The 24,236-nt window shown below is 51.0% G+C and overlaps 1 protein-coding gene across 8 annotated transcripts in view; it reads right to left on the reverse strand.

Annotated features, from left to right (window-relative positions):
* DOCK3 (dedicator of cytokinesis 3) overlaps positions 1-24,236 on the reverse strand; it is a 541,072-nt gene that overhangs the window by 397,210 nt on the left and 119,626 nt on the right. For all 8 annotated transcript variants that reach the window (XM_089781050.1, XM_089781049.1, XM_089781053.1 and 5 more), the window contains exon 3: positions 19,916-19,956. In XM_089781050.1, the coding sequence (XP_089637176.1) occupies positions 19,916-19,956 (41 nt within the window). The remainder of the gene's footprint in view (positions 1-19,915; positions 19,957-24,236) is intronic.

Genomic DNA, 24,236 nt, shown 5'->3' on the forward strand with positions numbered 1-24,236 from the left:
GGCATGGTTTCCTATTACCGATCAATGGGAGCTGTAGGAGTGGTGTCTGTAGGCAAGGAGAGTACATGGAGACCCGCTAATCTGCCTTTTTCAGGAGCTGCAGAGACATGCCAGCCACTTCCAGGAGCAGCTATTACCATAGGGATAATGACTCCAGCCACGACAGGTTAGGCATTTTAGAGCTCACTACTTAAAAGAATTAAATTTAAGCATATGATAAATGAAAATTATGAAATGCACAGACCCATCAAAACCCAAAAATAACCCACTTTGCAAGCAGTAAAAGGAGTAACAGCAGCTCCCCCCCCCCCCACACACACACACATATGTGTTGGGTCAGGAGATGAGAGGGAAGGACAGTGTGTGTTTGTGAGAATGACAGAGACACACACAGTGTGTGAGAGGGACAGAGATTTGCATTGCCAAGCTCCGTCCATCCCCTTCTCTCTGTGTGGAGATAGAGTACAGGAGGGGGGGGGGAACACACCCTGACATCATTGCTCTGCCTCTTCTCCCTCCCACACCTTGCACAGCAAGCAGAAGCCTCCCAGGGGGGCAGCTCCAAGGAAGAGGACAGGAGCAGTGGGTAGAGGAGCAACTGAAGTGCCAGTGCTTGATAGCTTCCTGGTTAAGCCAGTCAGGATCACCTGTCAGAGGCTCCAAGATACACCGGTAAATCCTGATCTACTGGTGGGTGACCATTGGTCTAGATGGTACTGGGTCCTGCCATGAGGGCAGGTGACTGGACTTGATGACCTTTTGAGGTCCCTTCCAGTTCTAGTGTTCTATGATTCTATAATTCTATGAAAAGAGTACTTCATAAAAATATATGACTATAACAACATATGAAATACTTATCTGATGGAAAATTAGTCAGGTAATACACCCATGAACTTTAAGAAAATGGACAAACAGGCTAGAACATCTCCTAACATAATGTACTGATTATTTAGTGCCATTATTGGGCCTCATTGATGTTACCCAACATACAAAAACACAAAACTTGATTTCTTGGGCCAGAATCAGTTTGTAGTTAAAGCTAATGGTCACACACTTTGCTATTAAACTGCAAATGGCATTCTCAAGCAACATCAATTATAATTATTTATAAAAACGACTGTCAATTGGTAACTGATACTTTCCACTTAATGACATCCCTTAAAATATTTATAAAACTAGCTTAATTTGCATGGGTATCTACTTATCCACTACCACTAGAGAGGTGCAGTCGCCAAGATACTTTACTTGAGAATTCTGAAATGTTCTGATAAGCTTTGTAGAGATTTCCACTTATCCATTTTTGCAGCTTTTAAATTATTACTTATTACCACCAGTTAGAAAGGCAATGAGATACTTACGAACACATTAGCTGTCATTATTAAAAAGGAAAATATGCTGTCTTTTCGAACCACTATGTCTCACAGGGTAGCTATTCTCTAAGGGGAGACAGAATTCAGCCAAACTCTATGAGGGTATGTCTACACTACCCCGCTAGTTCGAACTAGCGGGGTAATGTAGGCATACCGCAATTGCAAATGAAGCCCGGGATTTGAATTTCCCGGGCTTCATTTGCATAAGCGGGGCGCCGCCATTTTTAAATCCCCGCTCGTTCGAACACCGTGCCGCGCGGCTACACGCGGCACGAACTAGGTAGCTCGCACTAGGCTTCCTAGTTCGAACTACTGTTACTCCTCATTCCACGAGGAGTAACGGTAGTTTGAACTAGGAAGCCTAGTTCGAACTACCTAGTTCGTGCCGCGTGTAGCCGCGCGGCATGGGGTTTGAACGAGCGAGGATTTAAAAATGGCGGCGCCCCGCTTATGCAAATGAAGCCCGGGAAATTCAAATCCCGGGTTTCATTTGCAATTGCGGTATGCCTACATTACCCCGCTAGTTCGAACTAGCGGGGTAGTGTAGACATACCCTGATTTATTAGATACCTCCCATCTCAGACTAAACAGCTAGACATCACATGGTTTTCTAATCAGCAAGTAGCCCAGTTAGGGAGAGAATGGCAGAGTGCAGGAAGGTTCTTAGGGTATGTCTACACTACAGCATTATTTCGAAATATCTTATTTCAAAATAATGTGTTTAGACACAAAATGCATTTTGCTATTTCAAAATAGCACGTCCACACTGATTGGACACTGAATCGCATTTAAGGGACACCCCCCACCCGTATAGCCAGTTCTCAGGTTTCCCTGCTTGCTTGCCTACCTCACTGTGGAACAGCAAAGCCCCCCACTGGGGGCTTGTGCCTCATTTCACTCTCACGTCCTTCCACTTACCTCTTCCTAGCCCTCCTTCCTGATGTACAATAAAGACACTTGTGAAGAAAACAAACTCTCTTTACTGAACAAAACTGGGGTGTTGCCTTCCTGGTCCTGCACGACCAGGGCCCTGAGCTCATTCTGGGGACCCTCTCCATGTCTGTGGCTTCTCCACTCTGGCAACAGCACCCCAAAGTGGAGAGGCATTTTTGGAGGCTCAACACCAGTTTGGACTGGTGGGACTGGCTGGCCAGGGAGCGGTGGGACGACCAGCAGAGGATCCAAAACTTCCATATGCGTAAGGCCACCTTTTTGGAACTATGTGCCTGGCTCGCCCCTGCCCTCTGGAGATGCAACACCCATCTGCAGCCCACCATCACCCTGGAGAATCAGATCGCCATCGCCCTCACCACCCCCGGCAGCTACCGATTGGTGGGCAACCACTTCGGCGTAGGGAAGTCCACCATTGGGGCTCTCCTTATAGAGGTAAGGCGCTCTCAGGCTGCAGTCCCTGCGGGGGGGGGGGAGGGGGAGGAGAGAGTGCTGCATAAGAGGAACCTACAGGGAAGGGGGGCTGGTGGCTGGTGGAGTGGGGTTGTGGAGGGAAGCCCCGTCCCCGGGGGCTTGTGCTGTCCTGCCATTACAGTCCTGCTGCCAGGGGGAGGGGGGTGGCCTCATAGGAGGTGGTTCCTGGGATGTTTGGGGAAGGGGAGGAGGGTGTGCACCTCCCAAGGGCTCAGGCACCCCCTCTCTCATTCTCTGTTTTGTGTTTCTCCTTGTCTCCTTCTGCAGGTTGTGAGGGCCATCAACTCAATCCTGCTGTGGAAGGTCATTCGTCTTAGAGACCTGGATGCAACCGGGCCAGATCAGCTGCCCTGGGGTTCCTGAACTGTGGGGGAGCAATGGATGGGACCACATACCGATCCACGCACTGGACCATCAAGCGGCCCAGTATATTACCAGGGTGGGCTATTTCTCCATGGTGCTGCAAGGCCTGGTCAACTGCTAGGGACACTTCACAGACATTTTTGTTGGGTGATCGGGCAGGGCATACAATGCCTGAGTGTTCAAGAACTTTACCCTGTACAGGAAGCTGGAGGTGAGCACATTCTTCCCCCGCCATGACTTAGCTGTTGGGGACGTACAGATGCCGTTGTGCATCATGAGGGACGCAGCCTACCTCATGCTATGGCTAAAAAAGCCTTATACCGGCCACCTGGATCCCAGTAGGGATCAATACAATGCCCACCTGAACCGGGTCAGGATCCAGGTGGAGTGCACTTTGGGATGCCTCAAGGCATGTATCCAGTGCCTTCTCACCCACCTGGATGTGGGAGAGCACAACATCCCCAAGTTGGTGGTGGCATGTTGTGTCCTCCACAACACTGGGGAAAGGAAGGGAGAGGCCTTCCTCCCGGGGTGGTGGGCAGATGCTGGCCATGAGGGGCAAGCCTTCCAGCAGCCGAGGACAGCTGCCATCTGCCAGGCCCATCAGGCCAGGGTGCACATTCGGGAGGCCATGAGGGACAGGTTTTCTCAAGGACCCCAGTAACTCTCCCCAAGGCCTCCTCCCTAGGGGCCTCTGTCTTGCAGCCCTATCCCTTCACCACCAAACCCCCCCCCCTTCACCCTTTCAATGACCTCCCAATAAACACACCAGTTTGGTTTAAAATAAAATGCAAGCTGTATTGATTAAAGATTCAGAAATGGTGAGCAGTGGGAGGGGGGCGGCTCGATGTGTCACCTCGGGTGCGGGGACCTCATCACGGTTGGATGGGTCCAGGGAGCACAGAGGGGTGGAGAGGAGGGGGGGATGGAGCAGGGTCAGGGTTGGCAGTGGGGCAGAGGGAGGGGCCATAGGCATCACTTTGGATGGGAGCATGGGCATTGCTAGGGGAGGGGGCATGGGCATCATTTGGGGAAGAAGCAGAGGCATGGCATGGGGAGGGAGCAGAAGTATGGTGCGGGACATGATGGAACACATGGTGTCACACCGCTGCATCAACTGGTCCCCAGTGTGCTCCCGCCACTCCAAATTGGCGCAGACCTTGTGCGCCAGGGTCTCAGGGATGTTGCGCAGGACACGGATTTGCTGGCACATCTGGTCCTTGTGAACCCCGGCAAGCCTTCGGGTCCCCCAGGCTCTGCCGGGTGGCTGCGGTGGTGTGGCTCAGCCCTCACCCCCAGCTGGTCTGGCTGTGGAGAACACACAAGAGGGAGAGGTGGTCAGTCATCCCTGCAGACATTGTCCCTGAGGCCGTGCCCTCCACTGTGAGCAACAACCAACAGTCTGCGGTCCAGAAGAGGGGGATGTCCTGGGTGCATGGCCATGTGGGGCCTGCACATCAGGCCTTATCTCACAGGGGCTCTAACATGCCCAGACGACTGTGCTGCTCACTTCCCACCCTCCCTCCCCCCGCCCACAGACAAGCAGCCAAGGAAAGTGTCTGGACACAGTGGGATCCCCTCATGGGCAGCAAAGGAGCTGGGAGCAGCTTGGGCCTCCCTGGGGTCTGCGCACACAGGTGCAGCTTGCTGGGTTGTCTGTGGGAGCGGCTGCTGCCTCACACATGCAGACATGCCCGCATGCTGTGTGTGGCACTCCTCGTTCTGTGTGGGATTGTGTCTGAGCCCTTCTGGCTAGCCTGCTTCTAGTCAGGAGATGCCCCGCTCCCCTCCCCATGGCAGGACGTGTGTGGCCTCCCCTGAGCTTGGGAGCAGGATCCCACCCGTGCTCAGGGGCTGCCTCCTGCATCTATCTGCTGCTCAGTAACTCAGCACATGGTTGCATGTACACAGACTGCTGCATGATGTCCAGCCCGAGCAACACTAGCCCCCTGCCTCCTGTGTGCTCGCCTCACCCGCTCTGTGTGTGTGAAAGTGAGAGCACTCACCTGAAGATCCCTTCCAGGCATCCAACAAGGCCTGGGAAATATCCTGGCTCCCTTGCACTGTCTCAAGGAAGAGAATCAAAGTGCCCGTCTCCTCCTCCTCCTCCGCTGTGGCCGGCTGTCCCTGGCCCTCCTGCTCCTCAGCTGGCTGATGACTGGGGTCTCCGGTCCAGAGTCCACAAAGATGGTGCAGATTTGGTACAAGCTCCCTGTAGTAGGGGGAGGTGTGGGGTTCCGCCCCGAGCGGGAGCTGCACTCAGTAGCATGGACATATCCCTGGCAGAGTTCTTTCACCTTACTCTGGACCTGTTCCAAGGTCTGGAGTGGGTGTTCATGCTCTGCCAGGGACTCGGCCATCTGGCCATGAATGTCCACATTGCAGCACTTTGCCTGGGGATCCTGAAAGGCCTCCTCCTTGCCCCGCAGTTTGAGGAGGGACTGGATCTCTGGGCCTGACCAGGATGGTGCATGCCTCTTGATCCCCCTGGATGGGCCCTGCTCCTGGCGAGGGTCAGGGGCATCGCGGGGGGGGTTCAGGTGTGGACATGGCTTGCAATGCCTGTGGCAGGGAGAGCCATGCAGTCAGGTTGTTGCTCTCTGGCCAGCTTGCTGCCATAAGGCTTGTCCAGGGTGCCTGCAGCTTTGAGAGGGGCCAGGAGACAGGAACTATAGAGTTGTGATTACTTTGTATGGAGTGGCCACCAGGGCACCTGTGCTTTTTTCTGGAGGCCTCTTCTTCCGAAAAAAAACAACAACCCTCCTCCCCATCCACACACGCCTTTTTGCAAAAGAGCTCTTTCACAAAAAGGCTTCTTCCTCCCAGAAAGAGGATTACCGCTGTTGGGAAAAGCCCTCTTTTCTTTCGATTTACTTGTGAAAGAACGCGATTGCACTGTGGACATTCTGCAAGTTTTGTCAGAAAAATAGCCGTAGTGTAGACATACCCTTATATCTCATCTGGTATATGCAAAGAGGATTATTGCAGTTTGTATGCCATTTCGTGCTGCCGTCTATGTTAGTGCCCTTAAAAAAAGAGTCATCTTGTTGTGGAAAAATTATCACCCTCTTTCTCTAGAAGCGTGCTGCAATGACAGTGAGGTCCTTGGAAAAAACCACATGGGGCAGTTGACACGCTGAAGAGAAGTACTCTCTATTGAAAATGTTGGTGCCCTAGGGTGAACTGCAGTAACAGTCTGTGCCCTGCATGAACGGTAACGTGAAATTAAGTGTCTTGTACATCAAGGACAGAGAGCCAATCTTCTTTTTCTAATGCCAAAATTATTGTCACCATTTTGAAGGTGGTATATTAGGGTGCATTAGGAGGAGCATTGCCAGCAGATCTGAAGAAGTTATTATTTCCCTTTATTCAGCATTGGTGAGGCCACATATGGAGTACTGAATCCAGATCTAGGCTCCCCACTACAGAAAGGATGTGGACGCATTGGAGAGAGACCAGTGGACGGCAATCAAAATGATTAGGGGGCTGGAGCACATGACTTATAAAGAGAAGCTGAGGGATTTGGGCTTATTTAGTCCGTGTGGGTATGTCTACACTATAGCACTAATAAGCTATTTCGAAATAACGCATCTAGACCCAAAAACTAATTCAAAATAGCATTTTGCTAATTCGAAATAGCACGTGCACACTGATTGGATGCAGGGTCACATTTAAGGGCAGCTGAAACCGGTTCCAGCAGGGCATCAGGTCAGTAGTTGCCTTGTGTGGCTACTGTCTGAGGCTATATCTGAGGCTTGTGCTTAAAGGGACCTCCCTGGACAGCCGGTTCTCAGCTTTTTCGCTTGCTTGCCTACCTTGCCAAGGGACAGCAAAGTGTTTTCCTCTCCGCCTGCCTGTGTCACTGGTTCCCACTGGAGACACCGCCACAGTTGGCACCATGGAGCCAGAGCTCACCCTGGGCATGCTGCTCCAGTTTTTGAACTTGCTGCTGCAAGCCTGCCAGCAATGGCTGGAGGCTGCCTGACACTATCTGGTGAACGACAGCCCTTGCCTCTCCCCCTGTCTTCCCTGGGGGCCATGGAGGAGCTGCAGCAGCGCCCTGATGCCAGCGAGCCCCGCCGCATCTGGCATCTGGACAACAGCAGCGACTGGTGGGACTGCATTGTCCTGGAGAGACCAACAGTGGACCCAGAACTTCAGAATGAAGAAGAAAACCTTCCTGGATCTCTGCGAGTGGCTCGCCCCTGCTCTGCAGTGACGGGACACTCGTCCAGAAGCGGGTGGCCATCGCCCTGTGGAAGCTCTCCATGCCGGACAGCTACCGATCCGTCGGGAACCAGTTCAGCGTGGGGAAACCCACCATTGGAGCAGTGCTCATGCAGGTACAGCACTCACTGGCCACTGGGCCAGGGAAGAGGGGGGCTTCAAGGAAGGAATGGGCTGCCCCAGGGAAAACGGGGGCGGGGGAGGAGGCGAAAGTGCCCAGCACAGGAGGGTTCGGTCCATCCCAGCCATACTACACGACGCCCATAGCGGCCAGGATCGCAACGGGGGTTGCTTCCGGGAGTGGGGCGGTGCCAGGGAACAAACACTCCCAGCCACCGGGGCGCCCCAGTGATTCAGAGTTTGCTGTATCTCTCTGCAGGTGGTCAAGGCCATCAAACGGGTGCTGCTCTGCAGGATGGTCCGCCTCACCGACCTGGACACGGTCATCCAGGGAATCAGTGCCCTCGGCTTCCCCACTGTGGGGAGGCCATCGACGGGACGCACATCCGCATCCATGCCCCGGAACACCAGGCCTCCCAGTACATCAACCGCAAGGGGTACTTCTCCGTCCTCCTGCAGGCCGTGTCTGACCACCGGGGCCAGTTCACGGACATTAATGTGGACTGGTCCAGAGCAGGGCACATGACGTCAGGGTGTTCCTCTGTGTGCCAGAGGCTGCAGGCCGGGACCTTCTTCCCCGACCACATCAGGGTCAGGGACGTGGACATGCCCGTCTGCCTGGTGGGGGATGCAGCCTACCCCCTACAGCCCTGGCTGATGAAGTTGTACACAGGGCACCTCAACCCCTCCCGGTAGGCCTTCAATGCCAGGCTCCCAGGGCCCGCATTGTAGTCGAGGGGGCCTTCGGACGCCTGAAAGCCTGATTTAGATGCCTCCTCACCCGCCTCAACCTCGCCGAGCACAATATCCCTCCGTGGTGGCAGCATGTTGTGTGCTGCACAATTTATGTGAGCGGAAGGGGGACGCTTTCCTGCCAGCCTGGATGGCGAAGGCTGAGCGCATGGCTGGCCAGTAAGTGCAGCCCCACACCATTGCTATCCGGGAGGCCCAGCGGGGGGCCGTCCAGATCCAGGAAACCCTGCAGGAGAGTTTCCAGGTGGAGGAGGACTGAACTCTCCCTGCATGCCCCACTGGGGCCTTCTTCCACACTCCCCTCCTTTCCCTTTCCCCTCTCTAACCCCCCTTCCTAATGTTAAATCTCGAAGAACAACAGTTACAGGTAAGTAACCGTTCTTTTCTTCTTCAAGTGGTTGCTCATGTCCATTCGAAATAGGTGACTACCAAGCTAACCCCACGGAGGAGGGGTCGGAGCAGTCATACCACCGGAGTCATGAAGGAAGGTGAACAATAAACAGATTTATTTGAACAATCCAACACTGACAAGGCACCAATTAAGAACAAAGACAACTGGATATATATATTTACATATTTACATCACAGATTCGAGGACTGCAGAGCCCACCCTTGCATCCTCCCTGGCCTGCTGAGGTAGCGCATAGTGTGTTGCAAACGTGTGAAGGGAAGACCAGGTGGCTGCCCTGCAAATTTCTGTGATTGGTACCTGGGCACCAAAGGCCACCGAAGACGCCTGCGCCCTGGTAGAGTGTGCCTTCACCCTGGGTGGAGTTTTACCAGCCAGTTGATAACATTCTGTGATACATTGCACCACCCATCTTGATAGCCTTTGCGTTGAAATAGGCGACCCTTTCACCCTGTCCCCAAATGCAATAAACAATTATTGTGATTTACGGAACGACTTGGTCCTATCAATGTAGAACACCAGCGCCCGCTTGGCATCCAGGGAGTGCAGGACCCGCTCCTTAGAGGAGGCATGAGGTTTTGGGGAAAAAAATGGGAGATAAATCTCCTGGGACAGGTGGAATGGTGATACCACCTTCGGGAGGTAGGCTGGATGAGGCCGTAGCCTTACAATGTAATGGGAAAAAACAAGGTAGGGCAGGTCTACAGTTAGCGCCCTTAGTTCCGACACCCTTCGAGCCGATGTAATGGCCACGATGAAAGCAACCTTCAATGAAAGGTGCAGCAGGGAACACGTGGCCAGCGGTTCAAAGGGGGGTAACATAAGCCTGTGGAGGACCACGTTGAGGTCCCAGGCGGGAAGTGGGGCCCTCACCGAGGGATACAACTTTTCCAAGCCAGTAAGAAACCTCTTAAACACCGGGTTAGAAAAAAGGGAGACTCCTGCCGTACCAACATGGAAGGCAGAGAGAGATGCCACATGGACCTTGATAGAGGAAAAAGATAGTCCACTAGACCGAAGCTGGAAAAGATAGTCAAGAATAGTTGGAATAGGAGCCGAGGACGGGTGTACTACTACTAGGGAGTTAGGGGGTGGGTGGGTGAAAAGAAAGTCCATATCCTTTGGAGCGATGAAGTATTTGCGGTCTGCTCTCTTATTTGTTGGAGTGATGGACACTGGGGTCTGCCAAATATTGTCAGCCAGGTCCATAATGGCCTCATCCATAGGGATGGCAATTCTGGAAGCAGTTGGGGGTTGAAGCATGCGAAGGAGTCGATATTGTTTGACCTGCACCTCTTGAAGATCTTTTTCTTGGGCTACAGCAACTCTTTTAAACAATTCTTGGAACTTTTTTATATCGTCTCCCGACGGTGGGGCATCGGTGATGACCGCTTCGTCTGGGGAGGAGGAGGAGTTGTGTAGCGGAGATCTGGTCTCGCCCTCAGAGAGGGAGTCATGACCGCCTGAAGGAGATGGAGAATTCGGCTCTGTGGCAGATGTGGTGGCAGGAGGTGAGGCTGGAGGTGGCCTGGAAGTGGTAGAAGAGGGTCGATGGTGAGTCCTCTTTGGAGGTGAGACCCAGGGTTGCCATTGGGTGGCATATGGCGGGGATGGATAGGCATACTGCTGTGGATACCATGGATGCGGAGGGGGAGGGTATGCATATTGAACCGCAGGCATTTGCCAGGATGGAGGTCTATGAGCCGGGCTAGAATGTTGCAACGAGAACCTGCTTCTGGGTTCGGTGCCGATGTCACTAGCTGAACGAGAAGTAGCCGAGGAGCGGTGAGATCTCGCTGAGTGGATAGAGGAACCCGGGGATGGCGGTGCCGAAGAGGTGTGGCTCCGCACCGGGGATCGGTACCGGCTCTGGCTTTGGGACGGTGCCAAGCGGGGTGATCTCGGTGGTAACGGCATCGTTATTGGAGATGTGGGTGCCGACGTGCGTCCCAGCACCGAAGTGCTAGGAGGTGGATTATCGGTACGGGCCCTTTTCGGTGCCGAGCCCGGTGCCGTTTGGTGTTGCTTTGGTGCCGAGCGCTCTCTAGACGGCGCCATCGGTGCCAAGGACGGCTTAGGCGCCGTAGCGGTCAGTGCCGCTGATTTTTGTTTTGGCTCAGAATGAGCTCTCTTGTGCTGAGCCTGCGTCTTAGATCGCGGCGCACCAGAGGTTCCCGGCGTGTCCTCAGTGCTCACCCATGATGCTGAGGGTGCCGAGGATATAGTTGGAGCCGGAGAGAGTCCGGTTTTTGACCCCGCAGAAGAGGAGTGGGTAGGGGGTTAGTCTTTTTCCATACCCTTAGTCGGCTGAGGCGGTCTAGAGAAGGTAGGCGAGTCCTTTGAGGAGAGACGAAGCAACTTCTCATATAAGAGAGTCGTCAGTCTACTGGCTCTGTCACGGCGCGCCCTCGCTGTCAATTTAGAGCAATGCGGGCACTTTTGCGTCTGGTGTGCCTCCCCAAGACACTTAATACAGGCGGAATGTCCGTCGGACGCCAGCGTGGCATCCCGACATGTCTCGCACCATTTGAAGCCCCCCACCTGCGGAAAACCTGGCGGAGAGCAGAGTCCTTGAGGGTCCACTCGTGTCCGCTAGCAGGTTTTTGCATCCGGGGAGGTATTCCGCTTGAGGTGTGATACCGTGCGTGACGCACAAGTGCCAAAGTTGCAGAGCCTCTTTGCAGAGGGGAGGTGATCGCGCCCCACCCTGCTTATTGAGGTAAAAGACCGCCGCTGTGTTGTCCATACGAACCAGGATCGAGCGGTGGGCGAGCCTTGGCAGGAAGGCTTCGCAGGCTCTCCTTACTGCCCGCAATTCCCCGGACGTTTATGTGCAGGGCTCGCTAGGAGGGGGACCAAAGGCCTTGAGTCCTGTACCGCCCCAAGTGTGCTCCCCAGCCCAGGTCGGATGCATCGGTGACCAGCGTCAGGGAGGGGGGAGGGGCATTGAAAGGAATACCGCTGCGTACCACAGTTTCCTGGGTCCACCGTAGGAGGGAGTCCAGAATTTCTGTGGGCACCGTAATTATCGAGTCCCAAAGACCCCTAGATTGGCTACAGGCCCTCGCCAACCACGCCTGCAGGGGGTCTCATCCTCAATCTGGCATGGCGGACCGTGTACGTACACGCCGCCATATGGCCCAGGAGCCTGGAGCAGACCCGAGGGGTCGTGATAGGGGACCGGGTTAACCCCAAGATCAGCTCCACTATGAAGAGGAACCTGCTCTTGGGCAGGAATGCCCTTGCCACCCTTGAATCGAGGAGGGCTCCCACGAATTCTGTTGGGAGGGAGTCAGGGATGACTTCTTGACATTTCGCATGAGTCCCAACCTTAGGAAGAGGGCTCTTGTGAGTGCCACGTGAGCTTCTACCTGCCCGTACGAGCGACCTCGGATCAGCCAATCGTTGAGGTACGGGAACACGTGCACCCCTTGTTTGCAGAGATATGCGGCAACCACCGCCATGCATTTCGTGAACACCCTCGGAGCACCATAAACTGAAAATGGGATTGGCCCACCATGAATCTGAGGAACCTCCTGTGGCTGGGTCTGATCGCCATGTGGAAGTACGCATCCTTGAGGTCGAGAGTCGCGTACCAGTCTCCTAATTGTAGCACTGGGATGACCGATGCCAAGGTCACCATTCTGAACCTGTGTTTTATGACCGCCTTGTTTAAATCTCGTAGGTCCAGGATGGGGCGGACCCCTCCCTTCGACTTGGGGACAACAAAATAACGGGAGTAAAAACCCCTTCCTCGCAGATGCGGAGGAACCTCCTCTATTGCTCCTTTTCCGAGGAGCACAGACACCTCCTGACACAGGATGTGTTTGTGAGGGGTATCCCTTACTAGGGACGGAGAAGGGGGTTTTGAGGGCAGTGGGCCTAGGAACGGGATAAAATAGCCTCCATTTACTATGTTCAGAACCCAGGCATCTGATGTTATTATTGCCCATGCATGGGCAAAAAGGGATAGCCTGGCCCCAAACAGGGGGCCAGGGCGGGAGATTGGTACAGGACTCTCGAACAGGGGGTCAAAATTGGGGCTTGCCCTGATGGGAAGGACCGTGAGGACCTCCCCGCTGGGCATCGGTCCTGGGGCGACGATGTCGACCCCTAGCGCCCTGAGGGTGCGCGGCAACCCCGGAATCTCCACCGGAGGTCCAGGAGCGGCGCCTCCAGTAATCCCCACAGGGGACCTGGGGCTGCGCCCTCCCCTGCTGCCTATAGGGCAGCTGTCGCCGCTGCGGGGCCGGCGTGTGGATGTCCAAGGACTTCAAGGTAGACCTTGTGTCCTTTAGAGTATGGATCCTACAGTTGGTGTGCTCCGAGAACAGAGCTTTGCCCTCAAAGGGCAAGTCCTGTATCATATGCTGCACATTCAGGGGAATTCCCGAGACATGGAGCCATGCCCCCCGACGCATAACAACATCAGTCGCCATCGTGCGGGCTGCTGAGTCCACAGTGTCCAGAGCCGCCTGGAGAGCGGTTCGTGCGATGACTTTACCCTCCGAGGCAAGAGCTGCGAACTCCTGACGGTCCTCCACAGGGAGTCTGTCTTGGAACTTTTTGATGGCCTGCCAGGTGTTAAAGGCATACCTGCTTAGCATCGCCTGCTGGTTCACGATGCGGAGTTGTAGCGCTCCTGTGGCATAAACCTTACAGCCCAACAGGTCCAGCCGCTTAGGCTCCCTCACCTTTGGAGAAGGACCAGGCTGAGGGAGTCTTTTCTTTTGGGCTGCGGCTTGCACAACCAAGGACCCGGGGATGGGTTGTGAGTACACGTAGTCATGCCCCGAGTTTGGGACGTAATAACGCCTCTCGACCCCTTTTAAGGTAGGGGTCAAAGTTGCCGGCGTTTGCCACAGGGCATTGGTAATCTTTGACACCGTTTTGTTAAGTGGTAAGGCCAATCGTGTAGATGCATCTTCCGTGAGAATGTCCACCATTGGATCCGTGTCCTCAATGACAGGTTCCAACGTAACGGCCAGGTTGGAAGCCATGCGGTGGAGGAGGTCCTGGTGCGTGCGGGCATCCATTGACAGGAGACTCGGTGAAGGGTCTGCTAGTGCCTCGTCCGGAGACAATGAGGACGAGGACTCCTGAACTGGCACAGGAACAGTTGTCGCCAACTGCGGTGCCGTCTGGGCGGCTTGTGCTCCCGATGGGTCCACCTCCAGTGCCGGTGATTGCGGTGCCGCTGGATTGGGTTGCAGCACCTGAAGCGGGGGGGACCCTGGGACAGGCATGCTGACGGTTGGGATCAGTGCCCTGAAGTCCCCGACCCCAGAGAAGGAGGCAGCTGACCTTGCCACTGATGGTAGGCCCAGGGGGTCCAGAAAGGCCACTGCGGGTGCGGAGGCCACGTTTGTTGAGTGTGGTCCCTCCTATGTCTGGACCTGGACCTGTGAGCCAAGGATGCTCCCGAAGAGCCCGAACGGACAGAGACAGCATCCGAGTCCGAGGAGTAATCGGACTCCGGCCAGGGTGGAGCCGAGCAGGAGTGCGGGGCAAACCTTGCCATGGACTCGGGCTTACCCACATGAGTACGTCGGGGCCATACTGTCTGTAGGACCGGGGGACCCATGCCCGGTGCCGGAAGGCTCGCTGACTGTTGCGGCACCGGGGGACCCAGACCCGGTGCCGAGGGTTCTACGGCACCCAGTTGCAGCACCGGGGCGCCCAGACTCGGTGCAAACTGCGACGTCGCCAGTTGCGGCACCGGGGTGCCCAGGCCCAGTGCCTGATAAGACGCCAGCATCTGTGGTGCCGGGGTGCTCAGGCCCGGTGCCGGTTGAGTCGCCAGCAGCTGCGGCACCGAGGTGCTCCGGCTCAGTGCCAGATGAGATGCCGCCAATGGCTGCGGCACCAGGGTGCTCAGGCCCGGTGCCGGTTGAGTTGCGGCCAGCGGTTGCGGCACCAGAGTACCCAGGCCTGGTGCCTGGCGAGACCACTACGTCGATGCCGGTGCAGATGAGGGCACGGAGACGGATGCTGGCTCCTGGGTGCCCTTCATGGAGGAGAGAGATGTCTGAGTGGATGCCACATGGCTACTCAGATACAGCACCGGCACCGCCAGGCGGGGAGCTGGCAAGGAGCTCATCTGCAGCGAAGTTCACGCATGGCTGGAAACTCCCTGAGAATGACGGTTCGGCATCGAGAAGGGTGCCGAAGTAGCAATCGGTACTGACCCCACATGGAGTGGTCCCGACGCATAAGCCACCTTAGCATGCCGACCTGGCCATGCTGGGGCGAAGCTGTAGCCAGCCAAGCCTCCGACGATGGTGACCTCGACCCTTCCAAATCAACCGAGGATGGAGGGGAGGTCGTGAGGCTAATAAGGTCCTGCACCGCCTCGAACATATCCGGCGTGGACGGGCGGTGTGGAGGCAGGCGACCAGGACTACCGAGGCCTCCTCGGCGCCAACGGTGCGGTGGGGAAGATACGCGCACCGATGAGCCCACGGCGCGGTGCCCAGCCGAAGTTACCTTCTTCGAAGGGGACCTTCCCCGGGATTTCTTCACTCTCTTAGTCGGAGGAGAGTGAGACAGGTGCCGAGACCTCGATGCCGACGCATGGTGCCGGTGAGGAGCCTCCCGCGTGGAAGCCAGTGCGCTGTGCACCGCAGGCTGTTCTGGCGGCACCGGTTGAAGTGCTGTCTCCACGAGGAGAAGCTTCAGGCAGGAAACCCTTTCTTTTCTGGTACGGGGCTTAAAGGACTTGCAGATCTTACAGGCAATAGCCAGATGAGCCTCACCCAAGCACTTAAGTCAGCTGTCATGTGGGTCGCCCCGGGCATAAACTTCCCGCAGTCAGTGCACGTCTTGAAGCCTTGTGGCCCTGGCATTCCTTACCCCCAAGGGGGAAGGAACAAAACAAAGAACCTAACTATCTAACTACAAGAACTATTTACAAACCAATGTGAGGAAGGGAACCATTAACAAACTAAGAGACTGAGAGATATGGAGACGCTCCAACGACCGTCACTGCGGTAAGAAGGAAGTGAGGTAGGGCAGCGCCGGAAGGGGTACTTATGCCCCGCCATGGCAGCGCCACTCCAGGGGGCGCCCTGCCGGCGCTACAGGTACCGCTAGGGAAAACACTCCGGAAGACGCGGTGCGCACACCTATTTCAAATGGACATGAGCAACCACTCGAAGAAGAACAAACTTTTATGCATTCAAAAGCATGGCCCCTCTCAGCACCTTCTCTTTTATACCAACTAAAGAGAAAATTACTCACCTTGTGCGGTTACTGAGGCTCTTCAAGACGGTTGTCCCAGTGGGCACACCACTTTGGATGTTTTGATGCCTTACACTGTTAGTCAGAGATTGTAGCAATAGTACCCTAGGTAGCAGCATACAAAGAGCTAACTGGCACACGCAGCCAACTGTTCCTTCTATGCCACAGAGAAACAGTGTGTGACTCTGAAGCAGAGGAGAGAAGAGAGGGGACTACAGTACTCACAGGGACATCGATCTCAAAGAACCTCATTTATTGTACAAAGTGAATGACCTTCTCTTCTTCTTTAAGGAGTGTCCACATGAGTGCTCCACTTTAGGGGACCATGGAAAAATACCTCCCCATGGAAAGATGGGCTATGGAACTTAAGATTGGAAAACAGAGAGGACAGAATGCCCAAACTGTGTATCCACAGAGGAATTTTGTTCTATGGCATAGTGCAGTGTTTCCCAATTGGTGCTCCATGGAACCCCGGAGTTCATCAACAAAATGCCAGATGAATTTTCATGTCGATAAATGCAAAGTAATGCACATTGGAAAGCATAATCCCAATGATATATATAAAATGATGGGGACTAAATTAGCTATTGCCACTTGAGAGATATTGGAGTCAATGTGCAGCAGCAGTCAAAAAAGCAAACAATGTTAGGAATAATTAAAAAGAAATAGAGAATAAGACAAAAAATCTTACTGGAAATATATAAATTCATGTATGTCCACATCTTGAATACTGCAGACAGATGTGATCGCCTCATCTCAAAAAACATATTTACTTCTTCCCATAAAACAAGAACTAGGGGTCGCCATATGAAATTAATAAGTAACAGATTTAAAAACAAACAAACAAACAAAAGGAAATTGTTCCTCCACATAGCACACAGTCAACCTGTGGAACTCCTTCCCAAAGGATGTTGTGAAGACCAGGACTTTAACAGAGTTCAAAAAAAGAGCTAGATAAATTCATGGAGGATAGGTCCATCAATGGCTATTAACCAGGATGGGTAGGAATGGTATCTGTAGCCTCTCTTTGTCAAAAGCTGGGAATGGGTGACAGGGGAGAGATCACTTGATGATTATCTGTTCTGTTCATTCCCTCTGGGACACCTCTCCACCAAGCAGCCCCTGTTCACAGCGGGTAGCTTGTGTGTGTGGCAGACAGGGCTGGCCACAGGCAGGGGCTGGTGCAAGAGCATCCTCTATTTGTGACGGCCAGTCCCCCTGCTCATATCAACAGGGGAGCTGCTCCAGCCAACCTGGGCTACTGGTTAACCAGTAACCATCACCTTTTAAAGGTGATACTTACCAGTTAACCAGACAACCAGACATCACTACTGTTAGCAAATATCTCCAAATCATATTGGCAAAATATTCCAAGGTCTCTCTAGTGCAGGGGTGGGCAATAATTTTTGACCATGGGCCACTTCAGAAATTTTCGAAGTGGCCCCGGGCCTCTCCAGAAGGGGCAGGGCCTCAGGCAGAAGGGGTGAGGCTAGGGCATTTCCATGCTTCCGCAACCACAGACCCTGATTGCTCTGGGGGTGGGGGAGCACGTGAAAAATTTGCTCCCCTCCCCCATGCCCCTGGCAGTGGGAGGAGACTTTGTATGCTCCCCCCACTCCTCTAGGTCAATTAGAGAATGTCTACACTAGCCCCCTAGTTTGAACTAGGGAGGCTAATGTAGGCATCTGAACTTGCAAATGAAGCCCAGGATTTAAATATCCCGGGCTTTATTTGCATGTTCCCGTCCGGTCGCCATTTTTAAATGCCACTAGTCCAGACTAACTGTCCGCGGATACACGCGGCAGTTAAACGGTAATTTAAACTAAGTCCTTAGTTTGAATTACCTGTTACTCTTCCTGGAATGAGGACACAATTGGTGACTTAAAGCCATGCCTGAAGTGGTTTCAGGTAGACTATTTTGCGAGAGAGTGTCCTAGGAGTCTGAATGCTCTCTTACGCAAAAAGCTTCTTGCACAAGAAGCCTGTAGTCTAGATGTAGCCTGAGTCTCCCTGATCTTACTTTTGGTGACTGGTGCCACATTGTCCCCTTCTTACCAGGAGGAGCGACTGCAGGTAAAGTCCTCACATGGCTCCTGCAGTCCTAGGATAGAGAATGCTTAGTCACTTCTGCAGAGTGGAACATTGCCAGCATGTAAGGAGCTCAGTTGTGGTGAAGCACATTTTGTGCAGACTGAATCTCCAGAAAAAAAAAAGCTGCTAACCTTTCACAAAACTGTACTAATCGAGTCCAAATTGTGATTTTCCAGGGACATTATAAACTTGACCAAATTTGAGAAGATTTTCACCAAAAAAACCCACATGTAACACCAAAGTGACTCCTTTGCCAAATGTTAAGTTCCTGATGCAAAGCATAGAAGAGACGTGGTATCTCAAAGAAAGAATTAAGAATTTTTTTAATGTGAGCTTAAATCAGTGGTTTTCAAACTACGGGTTGCTACCCAGTACTGGGTCATGGAATATCAGACACTGGGTCTCATTGCTGCATGGTGATGAGGTAACCAGTGAGGGTTCTAAGGCAGATTACCTACCTGTCTTAGAATCATAGAATACTAGGACTGGAAGGGACCTTGAGAGGTCATCGAGTCCAGTCCCCTGCCCCCATGGCAGGACCAAATACTGTCTAGACCATCCCTGATAGACATTTATCTAACCTACTCTTAAATATCTCCAGAGATGGGGATTCCACAACCTCCCTGGGCAATTTATTCCAGTGTTTGACTACCCGTACAGTTAGGAACTTTTTCCTAATGTCCAACCTAAACCTCCCTTACTACAGTTGAAGCCCATTGCTTCTTGTTCTATCCTCTTGTTACTGTGGACTGAGTTGCACCCCAGAAGTACCCAGCAATAGGCCCAGCTTCTACTGGGGAGAGCACACAGGACTCTGCACAATGCTCCTGCCCAGAGCACTAGCTCTGTACTCCCATTGGCTGTGAACCCACTGCTGGCTGCTTCTGGGGCATAGCATGGCCTACACTGTGCCAGGAGAGGCAGAAAGCCTGCCTTGGCACCCTTGCTGCATCGCTGACTGGGAATCACTCAAGGTAAGCCCCTCCTGCCACAGCCTGACACTCCCAAAGCCAGAAGCCCCTTCAACACCCAAAAGCTCTCATCCTCAGCCCCACTCCGGAGCCCACACTCTTTTAGCCATATAGAAATACTGGAGAGGCAGAAATGCTGTTTGGATTTTTTTCATCTGATTTACTCCTACTTTACGCAGTCTGTTTCTGAGGCATGGTGTTGGTTACCTAGGAAACTGGTAGGTTTGAATGGCTCTTGTATCAGAACTGTGAACATAGATTCATGCAATGTACAGTGTGTAACAATAAATGTACAAATGAATGAAATGCTCAACAACTGAGGGGAGCTGTATTAGAAGAAAAATATTAACTGAATAGTATAATATAGGTTATATTTTTGAAAAAAAAACAAAAAATCATTAGACACTAGTCTTCCTTAATATATTTTAGATATTACATTGAAAATAAAGCCCATTGAATGTTAGAAATAGCCTGTGTCTTTGTGTATTTAAATATACATGAATGCATATAAAATTCACAGCCAGCATAGAGACCTCCTACCACAACACTTCCTTGATTAGACTATAAAATATATGCAATATAAAACATTAAAACATTCTTCTCCAATTAGCTTTATTTTAAAAATTCTTGTGTATATTTTGATAAAGTGAATTATTTAAATTTGTTTTTAAAAAAAGCTTGAATTAAGATTGTACAGGCTTTTTAGGCATTTAGGCTTTTTTGAAAAAATAAGTCAGCCTACATGTACCCAGGTGGAAAAGGTCTCTGAACCTTTGGAAGATCTAAGAAACAATTTGTCAATTCAGAAGAGAATTCAGTATAATTATATAAGCCAAAGTAATTATAGAGGGAAGTGAAGTCTTAGGAGTGAGAATGAACAAGGGTTAGGGCTGCAATAGCAAAGTAGAGAGCCCTTCTTCTTAAATATTTTTTTAAAATAGACTTACCTTTATATTGGGCTTCTTAATGGAAACTCCTCTGTACCAGCCTAAAACAGGACAAAATATATTATATTAAATTGTGGCATAGCATTTCTTTATACTGAAATAATCTGACCGCCACCGCCATTGGCAAACTGTCCAAATGCTGAGGTCATCTTTGAACGAGTCACTAGAGCCTACATCAGTTATAAATTCTTGAAAGATTTTTCCTCTAGAGTGACCACAAAGAATAAGAATCTTAAAAAACAACAAATAGTCTGGTAGCACTTTATAGACTAACAGAACATGTAGACGGTCATCTGAAGAAGTGGGCTGTGCCCATGAAAGCTCATGATACCATCTATATGTTTTGTTGGTCTATAAAGCGCTACCAGACCATTTGCTGTTTTTTAAGTTTATCCTGTACAGACTAACTCGGCTACCCTCTGAAGCATAAGAATCTTGTATGCCTGCTTATTCCCACCAAGGATAGAAACAGCTTAGTGTTAATAGTCTCTTTAAACTACAGGTTGAAAGTCTCTCAAAAAATGGTTACTTACCTTCGTAACTATTGTTCTTCGAGATGTTCTTCATGCCCATTCCATGTAGGTGTGCATACGTTGCATACATTTGTCGTTGGAAGTTATTCCCTTAGTAAGTACCCATTGGGCCAGCAGGGGAGCCCCCTGGAGTGGCACCACTATATTGGCTAACATATACCCCTGCTGGTCCTCCACCCCCTTGGTTCCTTCTTACTGAACTACTCCAAAGAAGGGGAGGTGGGAGAGATTTGGAATGAACATTAGCAACATATCTCAAAGAACAACAGTTACGAAGGTATCTAACCATTTTTTCTTCTTCGGGTGATTGCTCATATCCCTTCCGTGTAGGTGACTCCAAAGCAGAAACCCAGAAGGCGGGATAGGAGTTCTAACCTTTCATTAAAAAAGGACAACCCTACCAAGAGCTGCATACTCCCTAGCCTGGTAAACCAGTGCATAGTGGTTTGCAAAGATATGGATTGAAGACAGTGTGGCAGCCCTATAGATATCCAAGATAGGGACCTGAGCCACAAAGGCTGTGGAGGCAGCCTGTATCCTAGTGGAATCAGCTGTCAGAAGAGGGGCTGGTACCCCAGCCAGACCCTAGCACTGCCTAATGGAGGAAGTTATGTTGGTACTGAAAGTTTTATTATTTTTATATTTGTATTCTAGGTTTAATGATATAGCAATAATGTAGCAATGTAATAATATATTTTAATGATGTAACAATAATATAGTAATGTGAGGTAACATATTTACACACATTTAATATTTTATCAAATTAAATCCTCTTAGTTAAAGGTATATTTCTTTGTTTTAAAGTTTAATGAGTTAGTAGTTGGTTTAAGTAAAGAGACAGAGTTTTGGCATTATGGCTGTGTTAATGAGATTAGAGGAATGTTGAAGGCTAAGGCCTTAATTGTTTGATTTACAATGCTTTTTTGCTTTGCCCAATGTAGATACTGATGTTATGCTTTTCCTCGAGAGTCCTTGTAAAAGTCTGTTTATGTGTAAAAGTGGTATGTATGTGTTGAGATAAAGGTGTGAAAGTTATTGCTCAGAACCAGATGGCCGAAGGAGGGGCGAGCGTGGGTGAAGACCAGACTACCCGGCATCAAAGAAAGACCATCTATAACCATCGATGCATACCCCTACTCCCAGAATGATTGGATTATTGGCAGACTGACGGCCTTAAAGCGGAGCTAGCACCCCTAAAAGATGATTGATTACAGGCTGAGCTCTGAAGATGTTTTGGGAACAAATGTTAACAAAAAGATAACACTCCGGTCACAGGCTGACGCAGCAGAATCCATAGACTTCAACAGAGAAAAAGGATTATAAAAGCAGGGTGCTTTGCTATGGAACTTTGGGTTCATCTTGTCACCAACTCCAGAGGAGCATTGGATCAATCGAACAACAAAGGCCCTGCTCTCCCTCTGTGTTCAATCTAGCTGGCCACTAGATTGATACAGACTCTGGACTGGTTACTATAACATCATCTGGCGGGACTGTGTGTATGGTGTTTGTGTATGTGAGGGACTGAAAAACATATGCAACTGCTGTATTCTCAATAAATGCAGTGTACTGCCTTTTTCCCTATAAAAGATCTTGTGTGCTTCATTTAAGCATAACAGTTATCCATGAGGAAATACTCTGAGCAGAGACCTGTTGGCCCTTGAGTCTCTCTATGATTGCCAAAATTCACTGTGGCAAAGGGCTTTGTCCTGTCTAAATAAAAGGCTAAGACTCTCCTAACATCTAGAGTGTGTAAGGCCAGTTTTGTTCCAGAAGCATGAGGCTTAGGGTAAAAGACAGGGAGAAAAATGTCCTGGGAGACATGAAATTGGGACACCACCTTAGTCAGGAAGGAGGGGTAGGGGCATAACCTGGCCTTATCCTTGAAAAAAAACATGCAAGGGTTGCCTGAGGTAAGAACCCTTAGCTCTGATAGGGTATGTCTACACTACCCCGCTAGTGCGAACTAGCGGGGTAATGTATGCATACCGAACGTGCAAATGAAGCCCGGGATTTGAATTTCCCGGGCTTTATTTGCATAAGCCGGCCGGAGCCATTTTTAAATGCTGGCTTGTTCGAACCCGGTGCCGCGCGGCTACACACGGCACGGGCTAGATAGTTCGGACTAGCAAGCTATTCTAGTGTAGCCGCGTGGCACGGGGTTCGAACAAGCCGGCATTTAAAAATGGCGCCGGCCGGCTTATGCAAATAAAGCCCGGGAAATTCAAATCCCGGGCTTCATTTGCACGTTCGGTATGCATACATTACCCCGCTAGTTCGTACTAGCGGGGTAGTGTAGACATACCCTCATACATCTGGCCAACGGGTTACTTACCAAGAAGGATACCTTCCAAGATGTTCCAGCAGGGGCTCCTGTACGTTTCAAAGATTGAAATGCCACATGGTGCCCAGGGCCAGCGGGGAGTCCCCCGCTGACCTTGGGCTCCACGTTGCGTTTCTGCTTTTGTACATTTCAAAGACTGAAAGGAACGGGATAGCGTAGCCCCTCCCTACTGTCTCTAGGACCCACTGATCCAAAGTGATGGACTACCAGGTACGGATTAGGCTTCCTATTCCAAACTACTGGTACACCTCGTTCCACGAGGAGTAACAGTAGTTCGGAATAGGAAGCCTAATCCGAACTACCAAGTTCATGCTGCGTGTAGCCGCGGGCACGGAGTCCGAACTAGCGGACATCTAAAAATGGCGGCACCTGGCAATATGCAAATGAAGCCCGGGAAATTCAAATCCCGGGCTTCATTTGCAACTCCGGTTGCCTACATTAACCACCCTAGTTCGAACTAGGGTGGTAGTGTAGACATACCCACAGATAGCAGTCTTCAAATGCTACCTACTAATCTGTGGGATTGTGCATATCCATCATGATGAAGTCTTTAATTATATAATCCTATACTATTATTTTCATAAGATCTCTGCGTCATTCACTACACAGGCTAAACAGTGATCAGGGAACGAACCCTGAATGTTTAGTGAATAAGGCTGTTGTCTGTTGGACTCATGCTTCAGTTTTGTAGAAGACAGAAAATGTGTAACCAATGTGGTAGTGTAACTGAAGATTATCGTAATGTATAAGCACAAAGAGGAAATTAATGAGTCACAGTCCTTAATTCTAGCATTTTCTAATCAGCGAGTGCTTTGTCATTGCAACCTTAAGATTATTTTACTAAACTTTTTTATATATTATTATTACTACAAGACTGAGGATTTTTCTATTTAAAATAATATCTTATGAAAATGTGGACATAGCAAATTTTTAAATAATCAGCAATTCGAATACATTACTGTTATTAATCATTTGTATTATGGCTCCATGTAAAAGCCCCATTCAATAACATGGTCTATTTATGTTTGGTATTTTATAACCAAACACCAATAAAGAGGAGGTCCTTGCCCTGGATTATAAAATATTAAGTCTCTAAGGGTACGTCTACACTACAGCACTAATTCGAACTAACTTAGTTCGAAATAGTTAATTCAAACTAAGCTAATTCGAACTAACGCATCCAGACTAAAAAACTAGTTCGAATTAGCGTTTTGCTAATTCGAACTATCATATCCACATTAAGTGGACCCTGAACCAGGCTTAAGGATGGCCGGAAGCAGTGCCGGCAGGGCATCAGATTAGGACTTAGAGCGTGGAGCTGCTGCCTCAGGCTAGCCGACGGCTGTGCTTAAAGGGACCCGACCCCTACCCCAGACAGACAGTTCTCAGGGGTGCCCCGCTTGCAAAGCAGTCCTGGCTTGGAGTGCCCTGAGTGCCCACACTGGGC

This window comes from Pelodiscus sinensis, chromosome 11 (assembly GCF_052426305.1).
Source record: "Pelodiscus sinensis isolate ZL-2025 chromosome 11, ASM5242630v1, whole genome shotgun sequence".
In the NCBI taxonomy this organism is placed as follows: domain Eukaryota; kingdom Metazoa; phylum Chordata; order Testudines; family Trionychidae; genus Pelodiscus; species Pelodiscus sinensis.